The sequence below is a fragment of the Stegastes partitus genome, unplaced genomic scaffold (genome assembly GCF_000690725.1).
Source record: "Stegastes partitus isolate 25-593 unplaced genomic scaffold, Stegastes_partitus-1.0.2 Scaffold811, whole genome shotgun sequence".
Lineage (NCBI taxonomy): Eukaryota > Metazoa > Chordata > Actinopteri > Pomacentridae > Stegastes > Stegastes partitus.
This window is the reverse complement of record NW_007578542.1, coordinates 196,813-221,190: the sequence shown is the minus strand read 5'-3', so window position 1 is coordinate 221,190 and position 24,378 is coordinate 196,813. Positions and strand designations below refer to the sequence as shown.

Sequence of the window (24,378 nt, the reverse complement as noted above, 5' to 3'; positions counted from 1 at the left end):
TGACCCTAGTGAGGATTAAGCGGTGTATAGATAACGGATGGATAATGGATTTCATATTTCCTCACTTCATCCTAGATAGCACCTAGAATGCACATAGTTAATGTTTCAAAAATTGTCCTGCACCTCAGTACAAAAACAAGAGTATATTTGCCATTAATTAGTTAGGAAGGACTTTTTTTTTTGTATAACTGAATTAGCCCATAAAAGAAAAATACTTCTAACATCTTTAAGCTTCAAACAAATAACTCCAAAGTCTCCTCCAAAGTCTCCAAGTGGTAGAAGAAGTGCTCAGATCTTTCACTTAAATAGAAATAGCACAAATTAAAAATGAAAAGGCTGGTATTCCTCAGGTAGTAGCAAGGAAGAATTATTCCAAATAAACTTATAGTATTGAAAGTAAAAGTATTCAATGCAAAATAAAAGATTTTTAGATGGTTTGAATGTACCTAAACTTAACCATGTTGTTCTTTTGGTGACTTCTTCTGTAACAGTGCACAGTATTTAGAAATTAAAATGACTGGTTTTGCATGTAAGATCTGTAAAGAAATGAACAAAGTTATTTCCAACATAACTCTAGTAAAATAAAAATACAAAGTAGCCTGTTGTGAAAGGATTCAAGTAGAGTACCTGATTATAGTTGAGTAAACCCTGCTGTCTCTCAGACTGGCATTTCTGATATCAATAGTTAACACTTTGTTGGTCCAATGGCTCAAAATAAGTTTTTTGAGATGTTACATCAGGCTGAGTTTTCATTTCAAGGCTTCTCAGCTGTGAATCATAAAATGTGCTCGCATCTCTCTAACTACACCACTGGGTGCTGTCAGAGCGTCTGAGCACCTCTTTCATTATTCATCGGGCAGCTCTAGGATTTTTCTTTGAATGGCATCGTAGTCTGTCTGTCTTCTGTTCAGCTTTAGGTCAGACTTCACAAATGAAATATGAGATGCTCAATACTATATAAATAGTTAATTTTAACTTCGTATTTCCCCCTTGAGATACTGTAACAGCCTTATTTTGTGTTTGTCTGTGTGGCTGCATGTGCGATTCTTGCAGCATAGAAGTTGATACGACGTCTTTGTAATGAAACTTGATGCTTCTAAATTTTGCACATTACCCGTAGAGGTTTAAATAACACATCTAAGTTTTGCACAGACTACTTCCTTTACATGATGTTGCATGTTTGTTGGCTTTCTTCGTGAAAGAAGATACTACACACAAGATATACACGCTCCTATTTTATCTGTTCATTTCTAAGCATATACACACCATTTCACTTACAGGTCACACTCGTTTTCTCAGCCTATACCGCTCATTGCAGCAGCAGCTTTGTGTGTATGCATGTCTGTGTGTGTGAGTGTAAGTGTGAGTGTGAGTGTGTGTGTGTGTGTGTGTGTGTGTGTGTGTGTGTGTGTGTGTGTGTGTGTGTGTGTGTGTGTGTGTGTGTGTGTGTATGTGAGGGTGCGTCAGAGGAAAAAGGAAGTTGCGGGATGAAGTTAAAAGCCTCCAACACAGTGCAGCTCTGCAGAACACCCACCACGGAAGAAAGGCAGAACAAGAGCGCTGAAGTCTGAAAATGAGAAATTGAAAGGAAGACGGGGACGTGAACATTGAGAGAGACGACACAGAGCTGCCGGGGAAACTAGTGAAGGTAAGAGCCGACTGTAACACTCAGCTTACACTGATTTGCAGTTTTAAAAAATTACGTTTTCTGGTACAGCTGGAGCTTGTTGTTTTTTGTACTGGGTTTCAAGAAGACTGTTTCGGTATTTCACTGTAAGGACGGAGTGAGAGCAGCTGCTCTGTGTTCACTGTAGGCCAACTGATTTGCCACAAATTTGATCTCATCTATCAGAGAACCAGGATGGAGCTGTGGCGGCAGTGTGCAATGTGGTTGATCGACTGTCGAGTCCTTCCTGAGAACCACCGGGTCACATGGGAGGGAGCTCAGGTAAATCAGCTGTCTTACACACCTGCACATGAATTTAAAAAAAAACCCGGCTTGGTTCTTCAGTCTGATTTGGTGCGTTCGCTGTTGCAGGTGTGTGACCTGGCTCAGGCTCTGAGAGATGGCGTGCTTCTCTGCCAGTTGCTCAACAACCTGCTGCCTCAGGCTGTCAACCTGAGAGAGATCAACCTGCGGCCACAGATGTCTCAGGTAGCGCACACACACAATCCTTTTCCTCCTCCATTTCCATAGGCCATTTCCATAGCGACCAGCGTGCATCACTGAAGCCCAGAGACGGACTGATAAGAAAATACTGTAGTCCACATCCGGGATTATGTAGAGGCTGGACGGGGGGGGATGATGATGATGATGGAGAAGAACAGTTAAAGAGAAACGACTTGAAAGCACTGAGACAGATCTTATACCGCAAAAATCATTCTGTCTGTTATTGAATCTTAAACATCTTTATTTATTTAAAAATCTCTTCATGTAGTGTCGTCACTTTTTTCCAATTCAAGTCAGAGCAAGATGGCGTGTGTTTTAGAGTGAACCTCAGCAACATCTGAAAGTCATCGAGATTCCTCATTAAGCAAGTTTTATATTGAATCCGTAACTGGAGCATTATTTGCACAAGAAAACATAAAAGTATTGATATGCTGTGGTAGTTTGACATTTTGCGGAAAGTCTGAAATAACAAGGTATAAAACCGCAGCCAGCAGTCGGTCAGTTTAGCTTATCATTAAGATAAGAAACAGGGAAAAATCTTGTGTCATCTTCTGCCTGCCAGCACCTTTAAGGCTCATTAACACAACAGATATAGAACGTTCTATCCAGACTACTCTTTGGCCATCGAGAATAATAAATAAGGATCTCACTGATTGCTTGACAACTGAAAAAACTATTAACATCAAACTATTTGTAATGTGCTAATCTGCTAGCTTTGAGGTGCTATTTTTTATTTTTTAAATCTTCGTACAGAAAACCAGCTTCCGTTCTTTCGTTTTCACGCCTGTGCTAAGCTAAGCAGCTGCTAGCTGTAGCACATTCACTGTACGGGCATGAGAGTGGCATCGATCTTCTCACGCAACTCTCAAAATGTCAGACTATTCCTTTATCTCTCTTTTAACTGTCTTTTAAAAAGAAATCCTTGGTTCTTGCTGTCTTTTCTTGCCTTTCCGAGTCCATCAAAATTCTGCTCTCAAGTTTCTGAGAAAACCTGCTACGTAAAAAACACACGCCAAAGCTCCGGTGAACAGAAGAAGAGAAGATGGGCTGTGTCTGAGGGAACGGAGGGAATTCAAAGGAAGGATGCTGGCAAAATGTGGGATTGAGACAGAGCGAGAGAGTGCGATGAAGAAAGAGAAAGGTCGTCACGTGCGTGGCCTAAACTTCTCAAGGAAACTCCTTGAATCACATCTGAGGGGCCTCACGATGACGCCCATAATCGCTGTGTGTGTGTGCAGGAGTTAATGTGCTGTGGCATGTGAAACTCTGGGAAATCCTATGAGGTCAAGGGTGGTTAAGAAATATCCGCTGATTTAACAAAAGGCAGAGTCCACTGTGACGCATTCACACACACACACACACACACACACACACACACACACACCTGATGACATTACTCAAGTGGAGGATCTTCCCTGTGCTCTTGCAATAAGGATTACTCCACGATGAGTTACTGCAGCCAGGACCAATGTATGACTGTGTCTCAATGTGAACCCCTGACGGAGTGATGAGATGTGTGCAGCAGTATCAGTCAGAACTTAACGTTTCCCCTTTTCTCAAATTAGAGTTCCGCATTTCCCACTGCTGAACAGACAGTCAGAGAGAGACAGCAGCTGGCTCAGGAAGTTATGTAAAGCGGCAAATGTCTGACCACCATGTCAGTCGCACTGTGCTGTGGTTTCTGTCATTGATATATTTTACCTTTAGAATTACGCCCTTCGAGCCGCTTCTTTTAGTATCCGATCATTTCTTTATTTCAGTTCAGCGCTGCATGCGGTCTGCGCAGTCGATGAGCATTTACATAAAGTTTGATGCAGTTTTCAGATATAGTTCATGTGGTGTCCAATGTATGTACATTAGAAATGTCAAATCTTGCTCATAAAACAAAAGTGGCACATTTTCAGCTATTTAACACCACTTGGATCGTACTGTGAGATCAGCCTGCTGTGTGCCGTACAGCTGCCTCACGGACTCACGCGTCTGCTTTACATATTTATCATATGCATCTCGTGTATTTGTTTGAAATGCCACAGCTTGGCATACGTGATTTCGTGTTATTGCTTCATTTGTTTGTAAATGGTTTTAAATGATCCATTTGGATAAAACTATATATATATTTACAGAATTATGCAAATATTGCTCTGTTTCGTTCCTGATCATTCTGTTGATTTATTTAAATGAATGTTTGGTTTGCAAACGCCAGAACATAATCAAAAATGCTGATCACGAGTTCTCAGAGCCAGTTTAGACATTTTCATAGTGCTTATTATAATCGACCTACAATTGAAAAGACAAAATGACACAACTTACAGTAAAATAATGGGAGAAAAAACACAAGAACTTACTGATGATATAAAATGATATTTGACCAAGATTGTGGGATTATTAGGGCTGGTTTCAGTTCATTATCGGTTTATTAATTGTTTGCTAAAAAAAAAAAAAAAGAAAGACAGAAAAAAAGGGGGCATTTGGGGAGATTGATCGATCGTGTCACATCCTGTGCAGATTCTATCGCTTTTAAAGCAAATGTGTGATTATGGCATGAATAAATCAACTGAAGTAACAGACTGCTAACTTCAGTGCTAAAATAATGTTTGCATTTCTGTTCGTTTTTCAGTTCCTGTGTCTAAAGAACATCCGAACGTTCCTGGGAGTTTGTCAAGAGAGGTTTCATCTCAGAAAGAGCGAACTCTTTGAAGCCTTTGACCTGTTTGATGTTCGAGATTTTGCAAAGGTATTAACCCACCACATCTATCTACTTATCTGTCTGTCTATCAGAAAATACGCCATGACTAGTTTTTAATCATCAGTTCATAAAAGGTGCAGCAGACAGAAAAAAAATCCACGATATTTGAAATGACAGCCCTCCAGGTACATTTGTACAGTTTCTGTGTTCTTGGCATGTGGCTTGTTCCAGCGTCTTGGACAACGTGGCCCAGTTCTTCTGTGGATTCCGGCTGTCTCTGCGTCTAATGCGATACATTTCTACTCTTAATACATTTTCACTGTGAAATGGCAATTTGAAATGAAAACAGTTTCTGTCCAGAAGAGCATGAAAGCAGTAATCAATAATCTCTGTGCATGTTAAACACCCGAAAACTCATATCACATGGCCCTTCATTGGTAGGTGGAGAGTCGGTTGCTTAGCTGGAGTAAATACTGTGGAGGAAGAACATTCATAGTTAAAAGTAGGAACAGACTTTTAATTAACTGCGCATTGTAATAAAATCGTAAACGTGTGTAATTCATTGTCTACATTGAATTCACCACTGATCGTCAGAGCCAGTGTATTTGTTTAGAGGAGCATGAAGAATCAGGGAAAGTCACGTAATGACAGTCGAGGCCCCGTCAGAAAACAAGCCCGGGTGTCTGTACCATTGTTTCCAAAAGTCTCTGTTTCTGCTCATCAGGACTAAAACAATGCGAAAGTTTTCAAACTAAAGCAGGCTTAGCACCGCTTCCAAAAGTCTCCAAACACCAGTGTGGTGTGGATAGCGCTCGTGAATGTAGCAGAAGTTTAAAAATGAGCAGTATCCGTGTGGATGTAGCCTCCGACTGACTCCATGATGTTGATCGGGGCTCTGTGGGGGCGTTCCATCTGTTGCAGGACTTGTTTTCCCTGTTATCGCTGAAGTTAGTTCTTTGTGACTCTGGCTGTATGTTTGGGGTCACTCTCATGCTGCAGAATGGATTTGGGACCATTTAGATGTCTCCCTGAAGGCTGCACCATGGATAAGAATTTAAACATGTAAAAGTTTTCTATCTCTTTATTGCATCTAACACACACACACACACACACACACACAATAATTCTAGCCTGCAAAAAGACAACCACATTATGCACTCATACCTCAGTCATTACAGCAGCAACAGTCAAGTCAGTAGCACGAACACGGTCCTGAATCCTTATTGCAGCTTGCAGACACCCACATAGCCCTAACAGGAAGACGCTCGGTGATTTTCTAATTTGAAGTGGCTGAGCGAGTGCATCACTTCAGTATTTCGCAGATCTCTTTCACTTTCTGTGCGTTGCGGCAATTCAGTGAGAACCAGAGAGAGGATTCAAAACGACATTTGCTTCATTTTGTGTGAAAAGTAAGAGGAAGCAGGGTTTTCAAGAGCAAAATGAGTCACGGGAGGGACAGCCGAAGCTGTGGGCTTTTTTTTTTTTTTTTACAGTATTTGTACTTTTTACTTGATTTACAGTGTGTTACTGTCACTGAGCTTCTCGTTTCACTTTGCTGCTTCCAGTCAGTCACGCAGAACAATAAATTACAGAAAGCAAACAGACATGGTGCAATGTGCATGGTGAGAAAAAAAGTGTTAAGATCCTTTACTGAAGTTAAAGTAAACGAGCAAAAGTCCTGCATTGAGATTCTTAAACAACTGAACGTGTGGACGTGTTATGGCAAAAAAATATTTAAAGCAATGTTACGATACATGACTTTACTATTACATTGTTATGATTGTGTACAGTTCTGTCCAGTGGTTTGCAACCATCGGGTCAAAAGATCAATCTGACGGGAGAGGAAAGAACAACACACAAAGTTCTGCTAGAAAGATTCGTCTTCATCCTCTAATGTCGGCTTTTATGTGAAACGTTTCTGTGAACTTTTACTGTTTAGTGTTTTAGAAACAACTGATCTTAAAAGTTTAAAGGAGACATTTTTCTTTAGTGGAGCTACGAACAACTTCTGGGCCCCTCACTTCAGTCTTTTTTAGATTCACTTTCTGGATAAGAGTTTAATCAATCCCCCACTCATATCCGTTCATTAGGCATGAAACTACAGCCAGCGCTTTAGCATAGCATTAAAACTGGAAGCACAAGGAAACAGCTTCTCTGCCTCTGCTGCTTTACGCTACTTTATTTTTAACAGACAAACATGAGAGTGGTTTTGATCTTCTCTCTAACTCTCCACCAGAAATTTAGTGAGCGTGTTTCCTTCCAAGTCCTATTGAAGAATTCTCTGGTTATAAAATGGCAGTACATGCAAAATAGTCCATTCAAATGTTTTTTTTTTCTCAGAACTTCTCCCACAGTCTTTCACTTCTTGTTACATTTTCCTCCTTTTTCTGTCTTTAATGAAAAAAAGCAGAAATCCGTCAGAAAAGTCCAGCAGTACTGACTGACACTGTTTAGTGCTAGTTTACAGCACAAGAAGATGTGCCACTCTGAAAGAAGACAGACATTGTTCAGTCGTTGGGAGGCAACTTCTAGCAAAAGTTTTAACTAGAACACCAGTCATGTATTATTTTGTAGAGGAAGAACAATGAAGATTAGTTTAAAGAATGAAATAACTCAAATATGTGGCAGGAAACTAAAAAAGTCATAGTTCTAAAATACTAGAAACACTACAAATATTAAAGAAATATTAAAGTCACGGATGCATTTTGTGCTAATCAGCAAGAATCATCAGTTTCATTTGGACCACTGTGTGACATCTGAGGGTTTGTTTCGGATTAAATCTCTCGTGAAAGTGCTTATCTGTCATCTCTCATCGTCATACTGCACTTCTTACTTGCACTGTCAAACAGAATACAAGTGGAGGAGAATTATTCAGCATGAACAGTTAAAGTGTGAAACAGCTCCAGCACCAATCTGTGCAACATTTATTAACTACATACTGATCTCCTTTGTGTTTCTCTCTGTGTGACAGGTCATAGACACTTTGTCCATCCTGTCTCATTCATCAACTGCCGTGCAAAGAGGATTTCAGTGAGTAGATTCCTGCAGGGAAGGACATTTATTATCTATTATGTGTTATCTGTTGTAGTTTGTTATAAACCGCTTTTATATACAGTTAATATTTGGATGTTTGCTGATTTATGTGAAACGCAGTGAGACAATGGGCTCGGTAATGTGACCGTGGAGACAGAAATGCTTGGTTTGATCACAGTCAACAGTTGCCCCCATTAATAGATGAAGGTAGTTATTCAGCCTCAGAGAACCAAATGTAAGATTTATCACACAAGCTTTGTGAGAAAATAGCATTGCTTTACTGCTCGTGTCCAAAGTCCACAGTCTGGAAGTGAGACTGCAGCGTGATGCCAGTGAAAGCCAACGGGCTCACATTTTAAGTAATCAAACTCCATGATTTATTGTGTCTTCCTAATCAGAAGAAATGCCTCATTTAATAAAAATTGGAAACATACAGTTCTGTAGAAGTAAAAGTTCTGCCAGGAAATGTTGTATCAAACGAGGGAGCGATCAGTATGGTGGCAGCCTGCCATCTGCCCAGTGAATCGGGCAGATTGCTCAGTTTTTAGCTCTCTCTGCTCGGTCCTTTGTTGGCATCCCACTCCAAATGTGATTTAAACATAAGGAAATTTGTAAAAAAGACTTGTGGCTGTTATTTTCACTTTTTCCCAAAGTTAGAGTCATAGATAATACATCCCTGCTGTCAGAAACAAGTTCCTCTGGTCTGTTACTTTACCAAAGTTTGATGAAAAGTGCATGTTTTAAGGTTCTAACTTTCATTTTAATGACATTTAATCTGTTTTTTCAGGATAGATTCAGTAGGATATCCTGGTCAGATGTCTTGGCAAAGACACCTAGAAAGCTAAATCCTTTATATTACAGTGTAACATGGCGGTTTATTTGTAAGGCTCTACCACAGTAATGGGGCCTTGTCAGCTTCAGCCCACAACTCAGATTAATCTTTAAGAACATTGCACACTTGATGTTTCACCACCAGCACTCACTCACACTTTTCTTCCTCCAGGCCGTTTCCTTTGGAAGGATGTGCTCCAGATGATGAGATCTACAGCGGCCTGTCTGACCAGATAGAGTAAGCCTGTTTCTCACTAATGCTACACTGATCATCTTGAGGTATAGGAGAAGCAGTTTCAAGAAGCTCACAGTTTTTTTTATTGATTTTTTTTTCTGAAACAAAAAGAAAAGTGATCGCTATTTGTAACAATAAATTGGAGCTTGGTTTTGAAGCATATATCCATTTAGTCCACGACTGTTAATATTTAGATAAATGAATCATCCTCTTCAATACATAATATAAACAACAGTGGCCACTTCTAAAGTTTGTATAAGCACACACAGACACATGGCAGACAGTGGGTGCATTCTGTTGCTATGAAAAGAAACTCAGTGATTGAAGCATTTTCATTTTAAATAATCACCTTTTCCCCAAAGTAAGCTTTCATAATGGGACATATCATCAGATTCGTTCACACATGAAAAAAAGTCAAGCCACAAAAATGACTCCTACCTGGGTATCCGTGGCTCAGGTGGTAGAGCAGGTTGTCTCCTAATCACAAGGTTGGCGGTTCAATCCCGGCAGACAAAGCACCTTGCATGGCAGCTCTGTTGCTATTGAATGAGAAACATTGTAAAGCACTTTGAGCACCGCTAAGGTAGAAAGGAGCTGCATAAGTGCAAACCATTTACCTGCAATTGAAAGATCACATGCAAAAGCACACATGCAGCAGTAATTCTAAGAAGTAGGACGTGTTGGAGTTATCTAATGCACTGGCTATTCAATCTTAAGTATTTGAAGGTAATTCATTTTTCCACTCAGCTGGATGCTGAACCCCTGCAGCTCCACAGGTGTTCCTCTGTGGCTGACTGTGACTTCTGACCTCTCTGTGGAGTCAAACAGTGGTGCTCCCAGGAGGGATTTTAACGCAGGCAATACAAAGACTGTAATGATGACGGTTGTACGTGTGTGTTATGTTCACCAGTGATACAGTGGATGAGGACGACGACTTGTATGACTTCGTGGAGGATGAGGAGAACGAAGGAGATGAGATCTACGAAGACTTGATGAGGACAGACGAACAGCCTGAAACTGTGAGTGCTTCACAAAGAAAACATTATATCTCTGAGCTGCTTTTGGCAACCTAGAGCGCATTGCAGGTCTTTGAGCGTGGTGCTTCTCTTGATCAGTGGTTTCCAACAATTTTGACTTCGTGAGACCTCTTGTCTCTTCAACACTTCAACCACAGAGTGATGCCCTTTTTAAAGCTCTTGTAGGTAAAATTATTCAGGGATTTGCAATTAAAGAAACAAAGAATGTCTGAATCTTTTTTTCTCCTCCTCTCTCACATCCTGTTAATCGTCTCATGATCCCTTGGATTTATTTTGCAACCTTTTGTAGGTGTTATAACATCCACATTGGAAATCGCTGATCCACACCACACAGAGATTAGATTTTTGACAGATAATTTTAGATAGCAGCTCCTTCATCGAAAGGCATCATGTTTAAAAGTCACCCAGCCGCACATCTGATGAAAACACTGTGATAGCTGTTGCAAATGAGGCCTCAGGAGGGCCAGGGGCATAAATGAATTTGGCCTCAATGCAGAAGTGCTTTTGGCATTGATTGGTTTTGATTACGGTGCCATATTAATATTTTATTCTTGTCAAATAATTACGCACCACTGAGACTTTGACTGGAACGAATTTGTTCCGAAAAAAAAGTAGCAGGATTTATTTTAGAAGAAAGACGAAATAGAAAGGAGAAAAGAAATGTAACATCAAGCATTGTGAAGATGTGGAGGGGTGTAAGAGACAGATGGTCCTCTCACTAATGTTCAGCTGCAAGATACTAATTAAAACCAATTGTATTGCTTCAAACTGTGTCCTTAATAGCAGACATAAATTAAAAATCATATTGAGAACATGTCAGGGATTGCCTGGACTCATTTGACACTTTGCTTGTGTGTGTTATTGCAGCAACAGAAGACTGGTGTAGACAAGCGAGAGTGCTGCCTGCAGGAGATCAGACAGACAGAGGAGAAATACACCGATACACTGCAATCTATATTACAGGTGTGCACAAATCCTCAGTCTGATGAAAGAGCCGTGCTTTTATGCACAACGCCAGTCATACCCCATGACACACCAGCACGCAAATACACACATTTAAAAGAAAATGAACAGCCATCCCTTCTCTTTTCTGCAGCACTTTATGAAGCCTCTTGAAAGGTTTCTCGTGGCTGAAGAAATTGAAAGTATCTTCATCAATATAGAGGTACAGGAGGAGATTACCTACACACCAGTTGTACGTACAGGTTTGCCTTCACGGCCTTGTTGTCATGCTTTCTCTATGTATTTGTAGGATTTGGTTCACATCCATCGTAGCATGCTGGGGGAGGTTCAGACCTCCATCCAGCAGTATGGAGCTAAGACTCTCTACCAGGTGTTTCTGAACTACAAGGAAAGGTAAACGGCACAAACGCAGCTGTTTCCGTTATGCAGTACTGCTACAAATACGTCTATATAATGTGTTCTTTTACATTCTGCCTCTCTTTAGGTTGTTACTCTACGGTCGTTACTGTAGTCAGGTTGAAGCAGCAACAAAACACCTCGACAAGCTTTCAAATTCGAGGGAGGACATCAGGATGAAACTGGAGGTGAGGAGGATGCACACGCTGAGAAAAGTTATTTTTACATGTGTGATGACGAACGAGGAGAAGAAAAGTGGGAAGAGAAAAACTTTTTGGTCGACTCTGCGACTCTGCTCAAACACTGTAGAACGACTCCACGCTGCAGTTTATGGAAAGTCGCGGTATTTAAGTAATACATATTCCAACAGAAAACCAATTCTAAAGAGGAACAGTGATATGGGAAGTCCCACACTGCAGGCTGACAGGAGTGGTTCTTCAGGTTTGTGATGTATGAAACTCCAGAAGTCTGAATCTGTGTTTTTGAGCTGTTTTTGGCATCAACTGCTTATTTCACTCCTGATTTGTCCTCCAGCATGTGACACACAGCATGTGGTCTAGTTAGCAAGGTCAAAAACTTGATTTTTACTATAAGCAGTCTTTAAAATACAAATGGTAAAGGTCTAAATAAATATTGTAATGTGCTACCCAAGTCATTCGGATCTAGTTTTAGCGAGGAGTGCAGGAATGATGGAATTAAACTACTTTGTGTTTATATTCCTGGATTTTTTTTAGGAAACATTGGAATTGATAGCTGCATATTTATTTTACTTTCACAGTTTCTTTTTGCATCGTGCATGTGCATTAGTATATTTTAACTCCCGGTTCGACTGTGCATCCAGAGCGCTTATCTTTGACTGGCCCTCTAGATATCATGAAGCTTCAACTTCATGGTTACAGTACAAAGAGCAGTGATATGAGTTATGTGCTGTTTAAGGTCTCCAAAAACTTATATAATGTAGCCTCCAAGGAAAACTGGCAGAACGCCTGCCATACAACATTCTCTTAGCACATCTGGTTTACTGCAGATGTTTACCTCTTCTCTGTCTCAGGAGTGTTCAAAGAGAGCAAACAGCGGCCGGTTTTCTCTCAGAGATTTACTCATGGTCCCTATGCAGAGAGTCCTCAAATATCACCTGCTGTTACAGGTATGTGTGTGTGTGTGTGTGTGTGTCTACAGTATGTACTTGCATTGCATGTAGTTACAGTATCTTCTTTTTCTAGTTAGTCTATCCAGCAGTTCTAATTTGATGTGGTTTGCTCGTGTCTGCAGGAGCTGGTGAAACACACCACAGACCCAACAGAAAAGGACAACCTCCGAACAGCTCTTGATGCCATGAGAGTGAGTGTGTGTGTATTTGTTGATCAGAAACATAAATTTATGATGTTCAAGCCGTCATTTCTTTATCTTTGTGTGTGTGTGTGTGTGTGTTTCCAGGACCTGGCACAGAGTGTGAACGAAGTAAAGCGAGACAATGAGATCATCAAGCAAATCACTGACTTTCAGTTGTCTATAGTAAACATGGTGAGATCACAGTTTTCCCTTTTTATTAGTTCCTTTTTAGGTTTGTTGTTGGCTTTCTTGTCTGGTCATCATCGCTCCGCTCTGCTCTGTTCTTTAGACTCAGTCTCTAGCTCTCTACGGTCGTCCAAAGATCGATGGAGAACTGAAGATCTGCAGCTCCGAGAAAAAGTCTAAACAGGACAGGTGTGTGTTGTTCATGCCCCTGTGTACATCTCATGTGTTACGCACTGTTGCTTGACCTTGTGTCTGTGTGCATCTGGCCGTTGGGCAGGTATGCATTCCTCTTCGATAAAGCTGTGATTATTTGTAAGAAGAAAAGCGGAGAGACATTTGAGCTAAAGGAGGTTATTGAACTACAGCGTTACCAGATAAGAGATGAAACCACAGGAGAGAAGGACCATAAAAAGGTCATTTACTCTGCACTGAAGCACCAGTTATACCAGATATTACACCCGTAAGGCATCTATATGACTGACTGTGTGTGTTTGTGTGTGTGAACAGTGGTCCTATTTGTTCCTCCTGCTGGACTGCTATGGGAGTTGTGGGTACGATTTATTCTTCAAAACTAGAGAAATGAAGAAGAAATGGCTGGAACAGTTTGAGATGGCTATGTGAGTGACCACACATATACACATGGAAATGCAAACAAACACTAACTGTACACTTCCTGCTCAACACCAAACAACAGACAGACAGTTACTGATATTGAACATTTAGCAGCAAAACAAGCAGATACTTCTCTCAGTAGTTGGTGAAAAGGAAAAACAAAGCTAGAAGCAGAATGAATCGGGCATTTACATTCATCAGGTGGCCAAACATACAACTTTAACTCAAAGCTGATGTTGCTGAATGTGACAAATGATTAATTATTAGTTACTACATTATATAAAACAAAAAAATTGTAATCATGGATTTAATGATTTTAAATGATAGATGCATAATTTATGTGTTGAAAAACACATCAAAAGAGAAGCAGAGCTGCAGACACTGACATGGAGAAGTTTAACTGTAGCCATTGAACATATTGCTGCTGGTTGCTCAACCTCGTAGGAAATGACCAGACATCCCATGATTTGTTGATTGTGCGTTTTGTTATCGGACTGCTATCACTGGTTTCTTTAGTTTCAGGAACCCCAAATAGATTGTCTTTTAGCAGAACAAACTTCTTCACTTGTACCAAAGTCAAATTATCAGCCAGTGAAAAGCAGCAGTGTGATTGTCTGGTTCCTCCAGCTTTGGTCAAAACAGTCGTACTTTTGTTTGCAGGTCAAATATGTGTCCTGAGAACTCCACAGCAAACAACCATGACTTCCAGATGCACTGCTACGAGGAAACCACCTCCTGCAAGGCCTGCTCAATGTTGTTAAGGTACTTTTGTCTCACTTTTCTGTTTCTCTCAGCTCCTCTCTTAACTCTGATCTAAATAAAAAAAAAAAGTCCACCAAGGTAATATCTCTTCATCTGTGGTCGGCAGAGGGATTTTTTTCCAGGGCTATCGCTGCACTCGTTGTAAAATGGCAGCACATAAAGAGTGTTTAGGCAGAGTCCCTGCCTGCGGAAGAAACTCAGGTCTGTATACATGCATGTGTATGTGTTTAAAAAATACTTCAAACTAGTGTATTTATCACTTCTTACATTGATTCTCCTTTTGGAAATTACAGATAACTCTGGTAATACAAAGAAGGTAAGACTGCATTTATCTGCACCATTTCGTTTGATATTATTCAAACAGCAGTTCTTTTATCTCCTTGCACACTATTTCCCATTTCAAATGTATTATCCTATTTAACTTAATAGATAAAAACTTGCTCCGCTCTTTTTGTCTTTAGCCCCAGCAGAATAAATCAAGGCCCCCAGGACATTCCAGTGTTGGTAAGACAGTCACGATATAATAAGTCCTGTTTTTACTTAGGACCTGTTGGTATTGTGGTCATGTTTATTCTCCGGTATAACATCCCAAATGTCCACAAATGAAGTGCTTGCATGACATTTCAGATCTCTGTCCATATATCACAACACCTCCCCTTTCTCCTCTCAGGACTTCCTAAGATGGAGGTGAGTCAGGAGTACTACGGCCTGCCGCCGCCTCCTGTAGGTTTCGGACAACCGCTTCAGCTCTCCAAAGGCGACATCATTGAGCTGACCCGGGCCAACGTCGACATGCACTGGTGGGAGGTAAAACCGAATGCAGGCATTTGTACTCTGTGTTCAGAAAGCTGAGGGGGTCACACTTTGTTTGGAGAGTTTTCGAGCCTTGTTTCCTGTGGTTGGTGTGTAGGTGTGAGATGCTTTTGTCTTTTTCACTCCCTTTTGTCTTTTTCTTCTCTTCTCTCTGTCTTCCACTTCCTCCCTCGTGCCAAACCTGAACTTCTGTCTGTCTGCAGTCGACTGTGTGATTCATCTGAACGGTTTTGATTTTGGGAAATATATTTAACTAATGACTGAATTCCAATTAGCTGCTTTAGTTTTTTGGTCTTGCTGGTGTTCGTGCTGCTTACACTGTCGGAAATGAAAACTTGAGTCTTTGTTAATGTTTTTTTAAATATATATATATGTATATAACAAGTCAAAATAACTGTTTGGAAAAGTCCTATCCGATAACATTCACCCTAATTTTTAGTTTGATCATTTTTCCTTGGCAGCCATAGGTTCTGGGTTGTGTATGAGCGTTGTACTACTTTTCAGGCAGTTGCCAAGGTGTAAGTTTTTTTTAACACAGGAAACGGGTACTGACACCCTACTTGAGTATTTCTATATTTCGTTTCTTCATACTTTCAGTCCACTACACTTCACAGGGAAATATTGGGCTTCATAACCCACTGTAAATACATATAATGAAGTACAACACTTTTCGGACTTAACTGGTGATTGTCAACCTTTTAGACTTATGACTGATTAAAATAGAAACATAAAATTGAAGATTTAAAAAACAGTCAAAAAAATTGAGTTCTGTTTTTTCTTTTTATGCCACCTTTAATCATGCTATGAACCTCCTGGTTTATCGTCTAACATTTTGTGTGGACGATCCGTAGGTTAAGAACCACAGGACTGAACTACATGTACACACCGTATCTAAACAGTGAAGTTCTGTTCACACATGGATCTGTGTGTATTTGCATTCCAGCAATGAAATACATAATGATATAATGCCTATAGGGGCCAGTTCTCTGCAGAATTAGTGCTTTTACTGCTTTAAGCCAATAATATATATGCACTTTGATTAAAGTCAGGTGTTTGCATTAATGGATTGATGATTTTACTTCAGTAGAGGATTGCAATTGTTCCTCCACATGTACTTTTTTTCTTTTTTACTTTTTGATGAATGTGGAGGTGCTTTTATGAAACCTCCCTAGTCAGCGTTGAGATTTGCCAGATGGCAAGTTTCATGTCAAAAATAAGCAGAACTGGACACTGAGCCGAGTCCTGAAATCACTGCCTTCAGCTGCCTTACTGTTCTCTAATAACAAGTTCAATAAAAAATAAAAATAAAATAAACTGTACTGTTCACTGTGAAGAGAGCAAATATCAAGTGCCACCCTGCAACTTGATTTTCAACAGAACTGGAATTATACAGCGAGACAAAAAGCAAAGTAAAGTCACTTTTTTTAATGTAAAATCTTGGGTTTGCGGTGGGATGATGTTAAGTCTTTGTAATACGTGAGCTAAAGCATGCAAACACTGGCTTTGTGCTTTAATCTGTCTTACTTTTGAACTATAGCCTGGTGAATCCACACTGTTTGATTTAGCTTTAAGTCTCAGGCAAACTATTGTCATTATAATTACAAAGCACTTCACACAATCTCTCCTCCATTTACAATCCAGAATCATCTTTTGTTGTCAGACAGATGTTTCAGGCTTTGCACGACTTTCTCACTAAACCCCTGCAAACAAATTTTGATTGTGCAATTTGCCATAGATCATTACCATCTGTACAGGAGTAACTTGTTTTATGCTGAACTTTGCTTAAATATGTCAGTGATGATGATGATAATTCACCAGTGCTGCAATGTTTGGTCCACCTAGTCCAGCAGTGTGATTTGTTGTTTTGTGTGTTACTCAGGGAAGAAACCTAACTGCTGGTCAAATGGGATGGTTCCCCTGCCAAAAAGTTAAGCCCTACAGCAGTGTGAGTACGATCTAGCATCCAACAAGACCTATGAGACATCCAACACTCTTAACTGTAACAAAAAAATAATAATAATTAATTAATACCTTCTGGCAAGGCAACATTTTCAATTTTGCTTTTTTTTGTTTCCACAAGAAATCTCAACTCAGGAAAACAAACAACTCACAGACATGTTCAGTTTAGTCAGTGTATTTGCTGAACATTAGCAGTATTAGGAAGTGAAGAAATGTTTGAACCACAACCACAGACATGTCACCTTTGTGTGATCTTGTGTCTTTTCAGAGGCCGACCCCAGACCTGTCTGCCTTCAGCTGGTGAGTTTCAACAGGAACTCTGTTCAATGACTTGCTCACGAAGCCGCTGTTAACCTCATGGTTTGATTTCCTCTTGTATTGCTGTGCTCTGCATTACTGTGACAGAAAACTCTGCAGAGCTGACACTGAAAGCCCTGCTGGGTAATGACCACAAAAACACAAGCACACAGTGTAAAGCACTGGTGTTTTTGAAGCAGCATTTGGTGCCTTCTGTCACACTGTAAAGCTGATGGGATGTGGCGTCACTGCCCAAGTATAAGTCAACCTTTAGTTCTTAGTCATCTATTGTGTCCTCATTGTTATCTGGTCTTGAGATCAATTGAATAACAATGGTGTGCGACATATAGATACCTCAGAGTAAAAACCATGACTAAAATCAAAAGTATCTTGTGATACTCTGTTATTATACTTTACAATACTGTTACATATTGTCACAATGTGTAGGATTTTAAAATATTTTACTTTGGCTTCACCTGGTGGTAGTATTTGGTATCACACCTTTGACTGAAACACAAAAACATCAAATAACCCACTGGCTGTACCAATTTTCACCCAAATAATATAGATCAAAATCATTTTTAAAAATCGCTCCTCCATCGGTGATTAAATCCATAAAAACTCATCTCTGTGTATCAAGTTTGTACATTACAATAATCCCTTCCTGCCTTACAATTAATTCAGTGTGACTCTATACAGAATGTGCACGTCTATAAAGTCCCTGCCTCTTTCTCCACCCACCCCTCTCCACTTGCTGCAACTCGAGCACACCAGCTCACATCTGCTCACACACTGTAAAACTACTCTAGGCCACACAACGGCAACTAGCAACAGTGTAGTGATTCAGCCATACATATTCTAACCAAAAACCTATTTGGAAGAAGAATAATGGCACAGAAAGTCCCACCCTACAAGCTGACAGGATTGGTTCCTTAGGTTGGTTGTGTATGAAACGCTGTCTGTGTGAATCTGGGCTTTAGAAACTGTCGTCAGTACACTGAAGTTTAAAGGTGGAAATGCTCAGTCATGGCGTTTACTGTTTATGTGCTCATAATATGGGGGGCCCTTAAAAGACTTGTATACAACGCCACTTTAGAACTACATACCCCTACTCAGAATATATATGGACTCTTTATTTTTACATTTAATAAATGATTAAAAGCACATTATAATGTAGTTGCAGGTAAGCATTTAATAATGTAATTACCAATAACTATAACTCCTCTTGTGGAGCACAGGCTCATGTACAGGCAGATAATGAATGACGGTATTCAGTACATTAATATAAAATATATCTTCCTAGGAGACATTTTTATTGCTGACAAATACTGTACTTAAACAAGCCATTTGAATGTTAAATGTCTCTTTAACTGCATACAGCTGCATCTATTTGTTTACTGCTTAGAAATGCTGTACTAGAGGAACTTACAAGTAAAGTGCGACCGCAGTTTTAAAGTGTAGCATCTATTGAAACAGACACTGTGGTCACATGGACAATATTAAATACTGAGATTGTTAGTTTACCAGTTTAACAGTGTATTGAGTTGAAGAAGGTGAGTTTTACTACTATTGAATTCAGATGATTTTCATATAATTCATAAAAGATTGCCTTATTTCTTCTTTGAAATGTCACATAACCTCACTTGAAGCAAAGACTAACATCGTGGTTGTCACTGTGACTCGAGGTTCGCAGGGAACATGGACCGCACCGCCGCCAAAAACCTGTTAATGTCCCGGTCTGATGGAACCTTCCTCGTGCGACAGAAAGACGGGGGAGAGTTTGCCATCAGCATCAAGTGAGACCATCAGTTTATCACTTACAGCACTGGTTCATTTTAGAGCTATTTTATGGTTCTGTTGATTGCTGGTCTAGTTTTCAGGTGTTATTGTATCCACAGTATTTCAGTTGCTTTGTTTCATTGTTTAAGGACAGAATCACATTCTTCACGTTTGCCTCAAAACGACAGTAATCTGCCAAAGCAAATCTGCTTAATGCAGCTGCTGCACCTGCATGTTAGAATATATGCCCTGAAACAGTGGTTGTCTGTTACCAGGTTTGCTGAAACAATCAGTATGATAATCATCAGTTTTTAATCATTTGGAAAAAGCACCAAAGAATCTTAACTATTTAAAAATTTTCACTGTCTTCACTGATGGGAATTTTTTTTTTTTTTAAATTGTGTTTGTACCATTAGGAAGACAAAACACATCATTTTAAGGCGTCTCTTTGGGCTCTGAGAGCTTGTGATGGGCATTTTTCACAAATGTCATAGAAAGGATTGCTTAGTGTACAAAAAAATTGGGTTGATAATAAAAGTCGGTCGCAGCTGTTTATGTAACCCAGATGTGAAAAAAACTCATTTTAGATACGTTCGTTTTGGTAACACCTTTTAAAACTGCAGGCCCCTTTTCACCTAATGCCGTTTGTCCTGTGAACAGCTGCTTGCTCGTTTGTTGAATGATTATCAGTGTTTATGAGCTCAGGTTTCACTTCCTCTCAAATGCAGGGAAATACGCCTTCACGAACAGAGGATTAGCGCTTGTTCTGTTTACAAATCCTTGACATGTAGAAGTCATTAGTCTTTGCAGAAGTGAAAAAGACTAAATTAGTTCTTTTGAGAGGAGCTGCCAGTGTAGCGTTCAACCTTGTAGATTTGTAAGTGTCTCTCTAAACAGTAAACACCCCCTTTAATGACATTAATCTGAGTATTTACTACATTAGCATCTCTTCTTTATCTAAATCCCTCTCTCTGCTCAGGTTCAACATGGACATCAGACACATTAAGATCACGGCTAGTGAAGGACTTTACCGCATCAACGATAAGAAAGCATTCAAGGGTTTAATCGTAAGTGTTACACCCTCATTTGGCCGAAACATTACGACACAGCAGGAGGAACCGCAGAAAAAACTGAAATCATGTGTTGTGCGGTGGATTTGAGCTTAACCTCATCTCTTCCTCTTTAGCCACAAACGACACCATTCTTGCACAGTTCTCACGGTCCCTCTCTCCTCCTGTTGCTGTCCCATGTTAGGAGATGATTCAGTTTTACCAGCAGAACTCTTTGAAGGAGTACTTTAAGGATGTGGACACCACGCTGCAAACGCCGTACAAACAACCAGAGCAGAGCAACTCATCCAACAGCACGCCGAATACCACACCAGGTATACAAGACCTCTTTCACTTCTTACAGTCCTCATGATTGTGTTTAAGGAATAGTGCAACATTCTGGGGGGAAAAAAGTACTTATTCACTTTCTTGATGAGCGCTAAATGGTCAGATTAATACCATTCTCACGTCTGGCTGCTGGGTTGCGCGGTGGTTTGGTGTTTTGCCTTGTTGCTTGACGGTTGGCGGTTCGCGTGTTGGTGTGGCGGTGCGGGCTCTTTGTGTGTTTCTTTTTGGTGTTTTCCTGTTGTCTTTTTGGTTCTTTGGTTGTTTTCCGGTTTTCTGGTTTCCTGTCCCACAGTCTGTTGAGGTGTTTCGGTTGTTTTGTGTTTTTCGTTTGTTTGTATGTTTGTGTGTTTGTGTGTTTGTGTTTTTCTGGTGTGGTGGCCTGTTGACCTTTCGTCCCTTGGTCTAGTGTGCTGGGCTCCAGCGACCCTAGTGAGGATTAAGCGGTGTATAGATAATGGATGGATGAATGTCTGCATGCTAAAAATGTGCCTTTAAAGTCCACGGCCTTGACAGTGACTCAGTGAGGCTGTACTTAGGCACTGCAGTGTTTTGAGCTAAATGCTAACATTAGCATGCTAGCATGCTCACATAGACTGCATATAAAAGAGGAATGTAGCCTTTTGGTCTGCAAAGTGAAACCAGTTTGTAAGTACCTTGATCCTGCAATCTTTCTAACAGCCAGCAGTGGGCGACTCTTCTGCTTGCAAAAAGAGGTCTGATTGTATAGATGTATGCAAGAAAGTGACACTACCTCTCACTAGATTTGTTACTTCAGTACCTAAGCATTTTTCCAGTGAGTTTATAGTCTCAATCACTACTTTAAAGTGTCCCTCAAAACACTATAATGTTCATATTGTAAGTTATGGTCCCATTTGGGAGAAACCAGACAACAAAACTGGGTATGTTTTAGGCCAGGGTTACGTTTTAATTGACAGGTCGCTGCCATATCGTGTGCAGTGGCCTCAAGTTCTCAGTCAGATCTATGCCTCACTTTGCACATTTGGTTTCAAAAGACCAAGATGATAACAACTTAATTCCAAACTTTAGGCTTTGAAAACAGTAATTCACAAACCAGTGAGTGTCGTCACTTTGACCATGTCCATCTTTTATATACAGTCTGCTCCCAAGGACAATACTGGTTTAATGTACAATTTATAATATCGATTCAAATGTGGATATAATGTTTACTCAAAAGCCACAGTCTTAGTCTCAGTCTGAGTCTCAGTCTCAGTCTTAGTTTAGCTTGTGGGCTTCTTAAATTTGGTAATTAGCGCTAAACAAGAAATACAGCTAAGACTGACGGGGAAGTCCTTTATTTTCAAAGTATCTGGACGTAAATCAAAGCATTGAAGAAGCTGATCTGTTGGCCTGATGATGGTGTTGCATAAAGGGTCAGGAGATCAAAGTTACTGCAATTCATTCTAATGAAAACAATACAGTTTGAACAAGACTGTCCATTCAATAGTTTTCACAGATTTCACTACAAACCTCAAAGGTCAACGTCAAGGTGGTGCTAAAGGAAAAGTCAGAGGATTACCAGAGTTATCAGGATTCATCCTCTGGGAACCGCACGTCTGTACAAAATGTCACAGCATCCATCTGGTCGTTGTAAAGATTTCAGTCACGATGTGGGTTTATGTGGGGTTGTAAGGATTTTCATAAAGTTGAGCAGAGCCAGGCTCGCTATTTTGCTATTTTCAGCTGTAGCTTCATATTTAAGACCCTGATATGAGAGTGGTATCTATGTTATCATCAAATGTTCTGCAAGGAATAGATTGAGATCATTTCCAAAATGTCAAGCTATTTTTTTATGCTTTTCCATGCTGTAATGTGGGCTCTGTCTCACAGGGGGCAGCATTAGGAGCTTCGGCGTAGCGAGGGCCAGGTACGACTTCTCCGCCAGGGACCGCTCAGAGCTGTCGCTGCGGGAAGGAGACACCATCAAGATCCTCTCCAAGAAGGGCCACAGTGGCTGGTGGAAAGGAGAGGTCTACGGCCGGGTGAGAATCTGCAAACATCTGCACCGAGTAAAAATAATAATACGTTTGATGGATCTTGTCTTACCGGCACTGCTCCTGTGTTTCCAGGTGGGGCTCTTTCCAGCCAACTATGTGGAGGAGGATTACTCTGACTACTGCTGATGAGCCTCCAGAGGAGATGTGTAGACCCATAGTGTTTGTGCAGGGGTCAGAGTGAGCGATTGCATTAACCCATATGCATGAGTGTGGCCGTGTGCGTGTGAGAAAGATGCCAGTACTTGTGATGTAATGATTGTCTTGTGATGTGAATAAAACTTTAGTAACTAACTTGAAGACAAATGTACGTGTGAACTTTACACCTACAGCGTTCAACACATGTGCAACATGCGCTAAAATGCGAAGTGATTCAAAATAGTGTTTTTTACAATATTAAAAATACAATTATTTTTAAGTGACAGTTATTTGAGCTTATGTCTAATCAAAAATGAGTTAGACAGACATTTAAAAAAATGTAGGCATTAAAGTTCAAATGCAAAGCAATAAAAATTGATTCCACAGTTGAGGCTGACTGCTGAGGAGGATGGAAACCACCTAAATAAGTAAATGTAGAAATATATAAGGAGCCCAAATGAAAGCTAATGTATTGAAGTGTATATATATAAATAAATGCAAGACATTAACTTAACGATTTCCCTTTCCATGACCCAAATGTATTTATTATTTATTTCTGCATTCGTTTCTTTTATATTCGAGTCATTTTTCCTCCTCAGTGCTCTGCAGGAGCAGTGTTAGTAACAGAACCTGTGAACAGCACAGTCGAGGCCTGAGTCGTGTCTATTGAAGCATGGCCCCATGTGAAACCACCACGTCAGAAACCGCATCGTAAAACGTGACAAAGACGGGAGGATCAGCAGGCTGCTCAGCCTGAGCTGAAGTTGCAGCCGTGAGCGGTCAGGTAAGTGTTTGTGACTGGTCTGTGGAAACTGAGGTTTCACAGATGCTCACACTGTGCGCAGGGTGTCGGCCTCTCCGGACAGTGTGCAAGAAGACGCAAAGCTGCAACAAGTGCAAACATGAAAAGAAACCTGATGAGTATGCAACATGACTCAGTGAAATTGCCGGAATATTAGTCATCTCAGTGGACTTCGTTTTATTGCTTTTAGCCTCAAAGGTCCCATATGCTGAAAACTCATATTTATTGCGTTTTATATGTAATAAAAAACTTGGAGGAAAAAATAAAAGTTGTGACAATATAAGGACGCTTGCTACGGCTATTCCTCTAGCCCACCTTTAACCAGATGGCCTCCCAGCTTTATTAGCCAGTCTGAATCTCATTTAGTGTCTAAATAGAAACTAAGGAGCCTATAGTTGCATAAAATTAAATATTTGCATCATCCTGCCCTCTCACTGCTCGCTGCTTGAGAGGTGAGACTTTCACACAGCAGCTGCCTCACAGTCCACCAGGTTTATGTCCCATCTAGAGCTGTTTCTGCTAGCTCTAAGATGTCTCAACCATGAGGAAAGCACAACGAATGTTTGTGAGAATGAACACAACAGTCTTCATGCACTCCCAGCATTTTGGCTTTTAACGTCACCTGTTATGTTTCAGTAGAACCTAAACTCACTTACACTGTATTTTAATACAGCTGAAATCCTAATAAAGCTGCTCTTATTTACATGTTTTATTCTCTTTTTTTTTTAGTTTATTTCTGTTGTCAGACAATGTAGCAAGTATCAATGACATAAACAGACGATTAAGACTAAATACTAACCTGCATTTACAGCAGAGCCGATTCCAAGCCTCACAGTTAAAATACTGATTTTTAAAACCACTGTGTCATCTGTAAAACTCCCCATGCGCACACATTAACAACTCCAGCTGGGTAGTTAACTTGGTGATATTTTTCCTGT

General features: G+C 40.2%; 1 protein-coding gene across 2 annotated transcripts; it reads left to right on the top strand.

Annotated features, from left to right (window-relative positions):
- Window positions 1-1,515: 1,515 nt before the first annotated feature.
- On the top strand, window positions 1,516-22,800 carry vav1 (vav guanine nucleotide exchange factor 1). 2 transcript variants are annotated; one of them, XM_008292451.1, is made up of 29 exons: window positions 1,516-1,648; window positions 1,853-1,948; window positions 2,039-2,155; window positions 4,788-4,904; window positions 7,828-7,886; window positions 8,893-8,958; window positions 9,866-9,974; window positions 10,860-10,955; window positions 11,089-11,157; window positions 11,245-11,348; window positions 11,440-11,539; window positions 12,403-12,498; window positions 12,624-12,692; window positions 12,789-12,875; window positions 12,973-13,058; window positions 13,147-13,282; window positions 13,377-13,486; window positions 14,142-14,243; window positions 14,350-14,444; window positions 14,537-14,559; window positions 14,705-14,747; window positions 14,914-14,930; window positions 16,936-17,001; window positions 17,284-17,315; window positions 18,998-19,108; window positions 20,071-20,158; window positions 20,346-20,475; window positions 22,337-22,488; window positions 22,576-22,800. In XM_008292451.1, the coding sequence occupies exons 2-29, from the start codon at window positions 1,862-1,864 to the stop codon at window positions 22,627-22,629; spliced, it is 2,421 nt and encodes an 806-aa protein (XP_008290673.1). In that variant the 5' UTR covers window positions 1,516-1,648; window positions 1,853-1,861; the 3' UTR covers window positions 22,630-22,800. The 2 variants fall into 2 exon arrangements, with proteins under 2 accessions (XP_008290673.1, XP_008290672.1); XM_008292450.1 differs by having other exon boundaries at window positions 14,914-15,050.
- The last annotated feature ends 1,578 nt before the right edge of the window (window positions 22,801-24,378 follow it).

Coding starts and splice junctions, on each gene's coding strand:
- vav1 (XM_008292450.1), top strand. CDS start 1,862: ATGGAGCTGTGGCGGCAGTGTGCAATGTGGTTGATCGACTGTCGAGTC. Junction 11,349..11,439: donor TTTCTGAACTACAAGGAAAG/GTAAACGGCACA, acceptor GCCTCTCTTTAG/GTTGTTACTCTACGGTCGTT. Junction 19,109..20,070: donor GAGTTTGCCATCAGCATCAA/GTGAGACCATCA, acceptor CTCTCTGCTCAG/GTTCAACATGGACATCAGAC.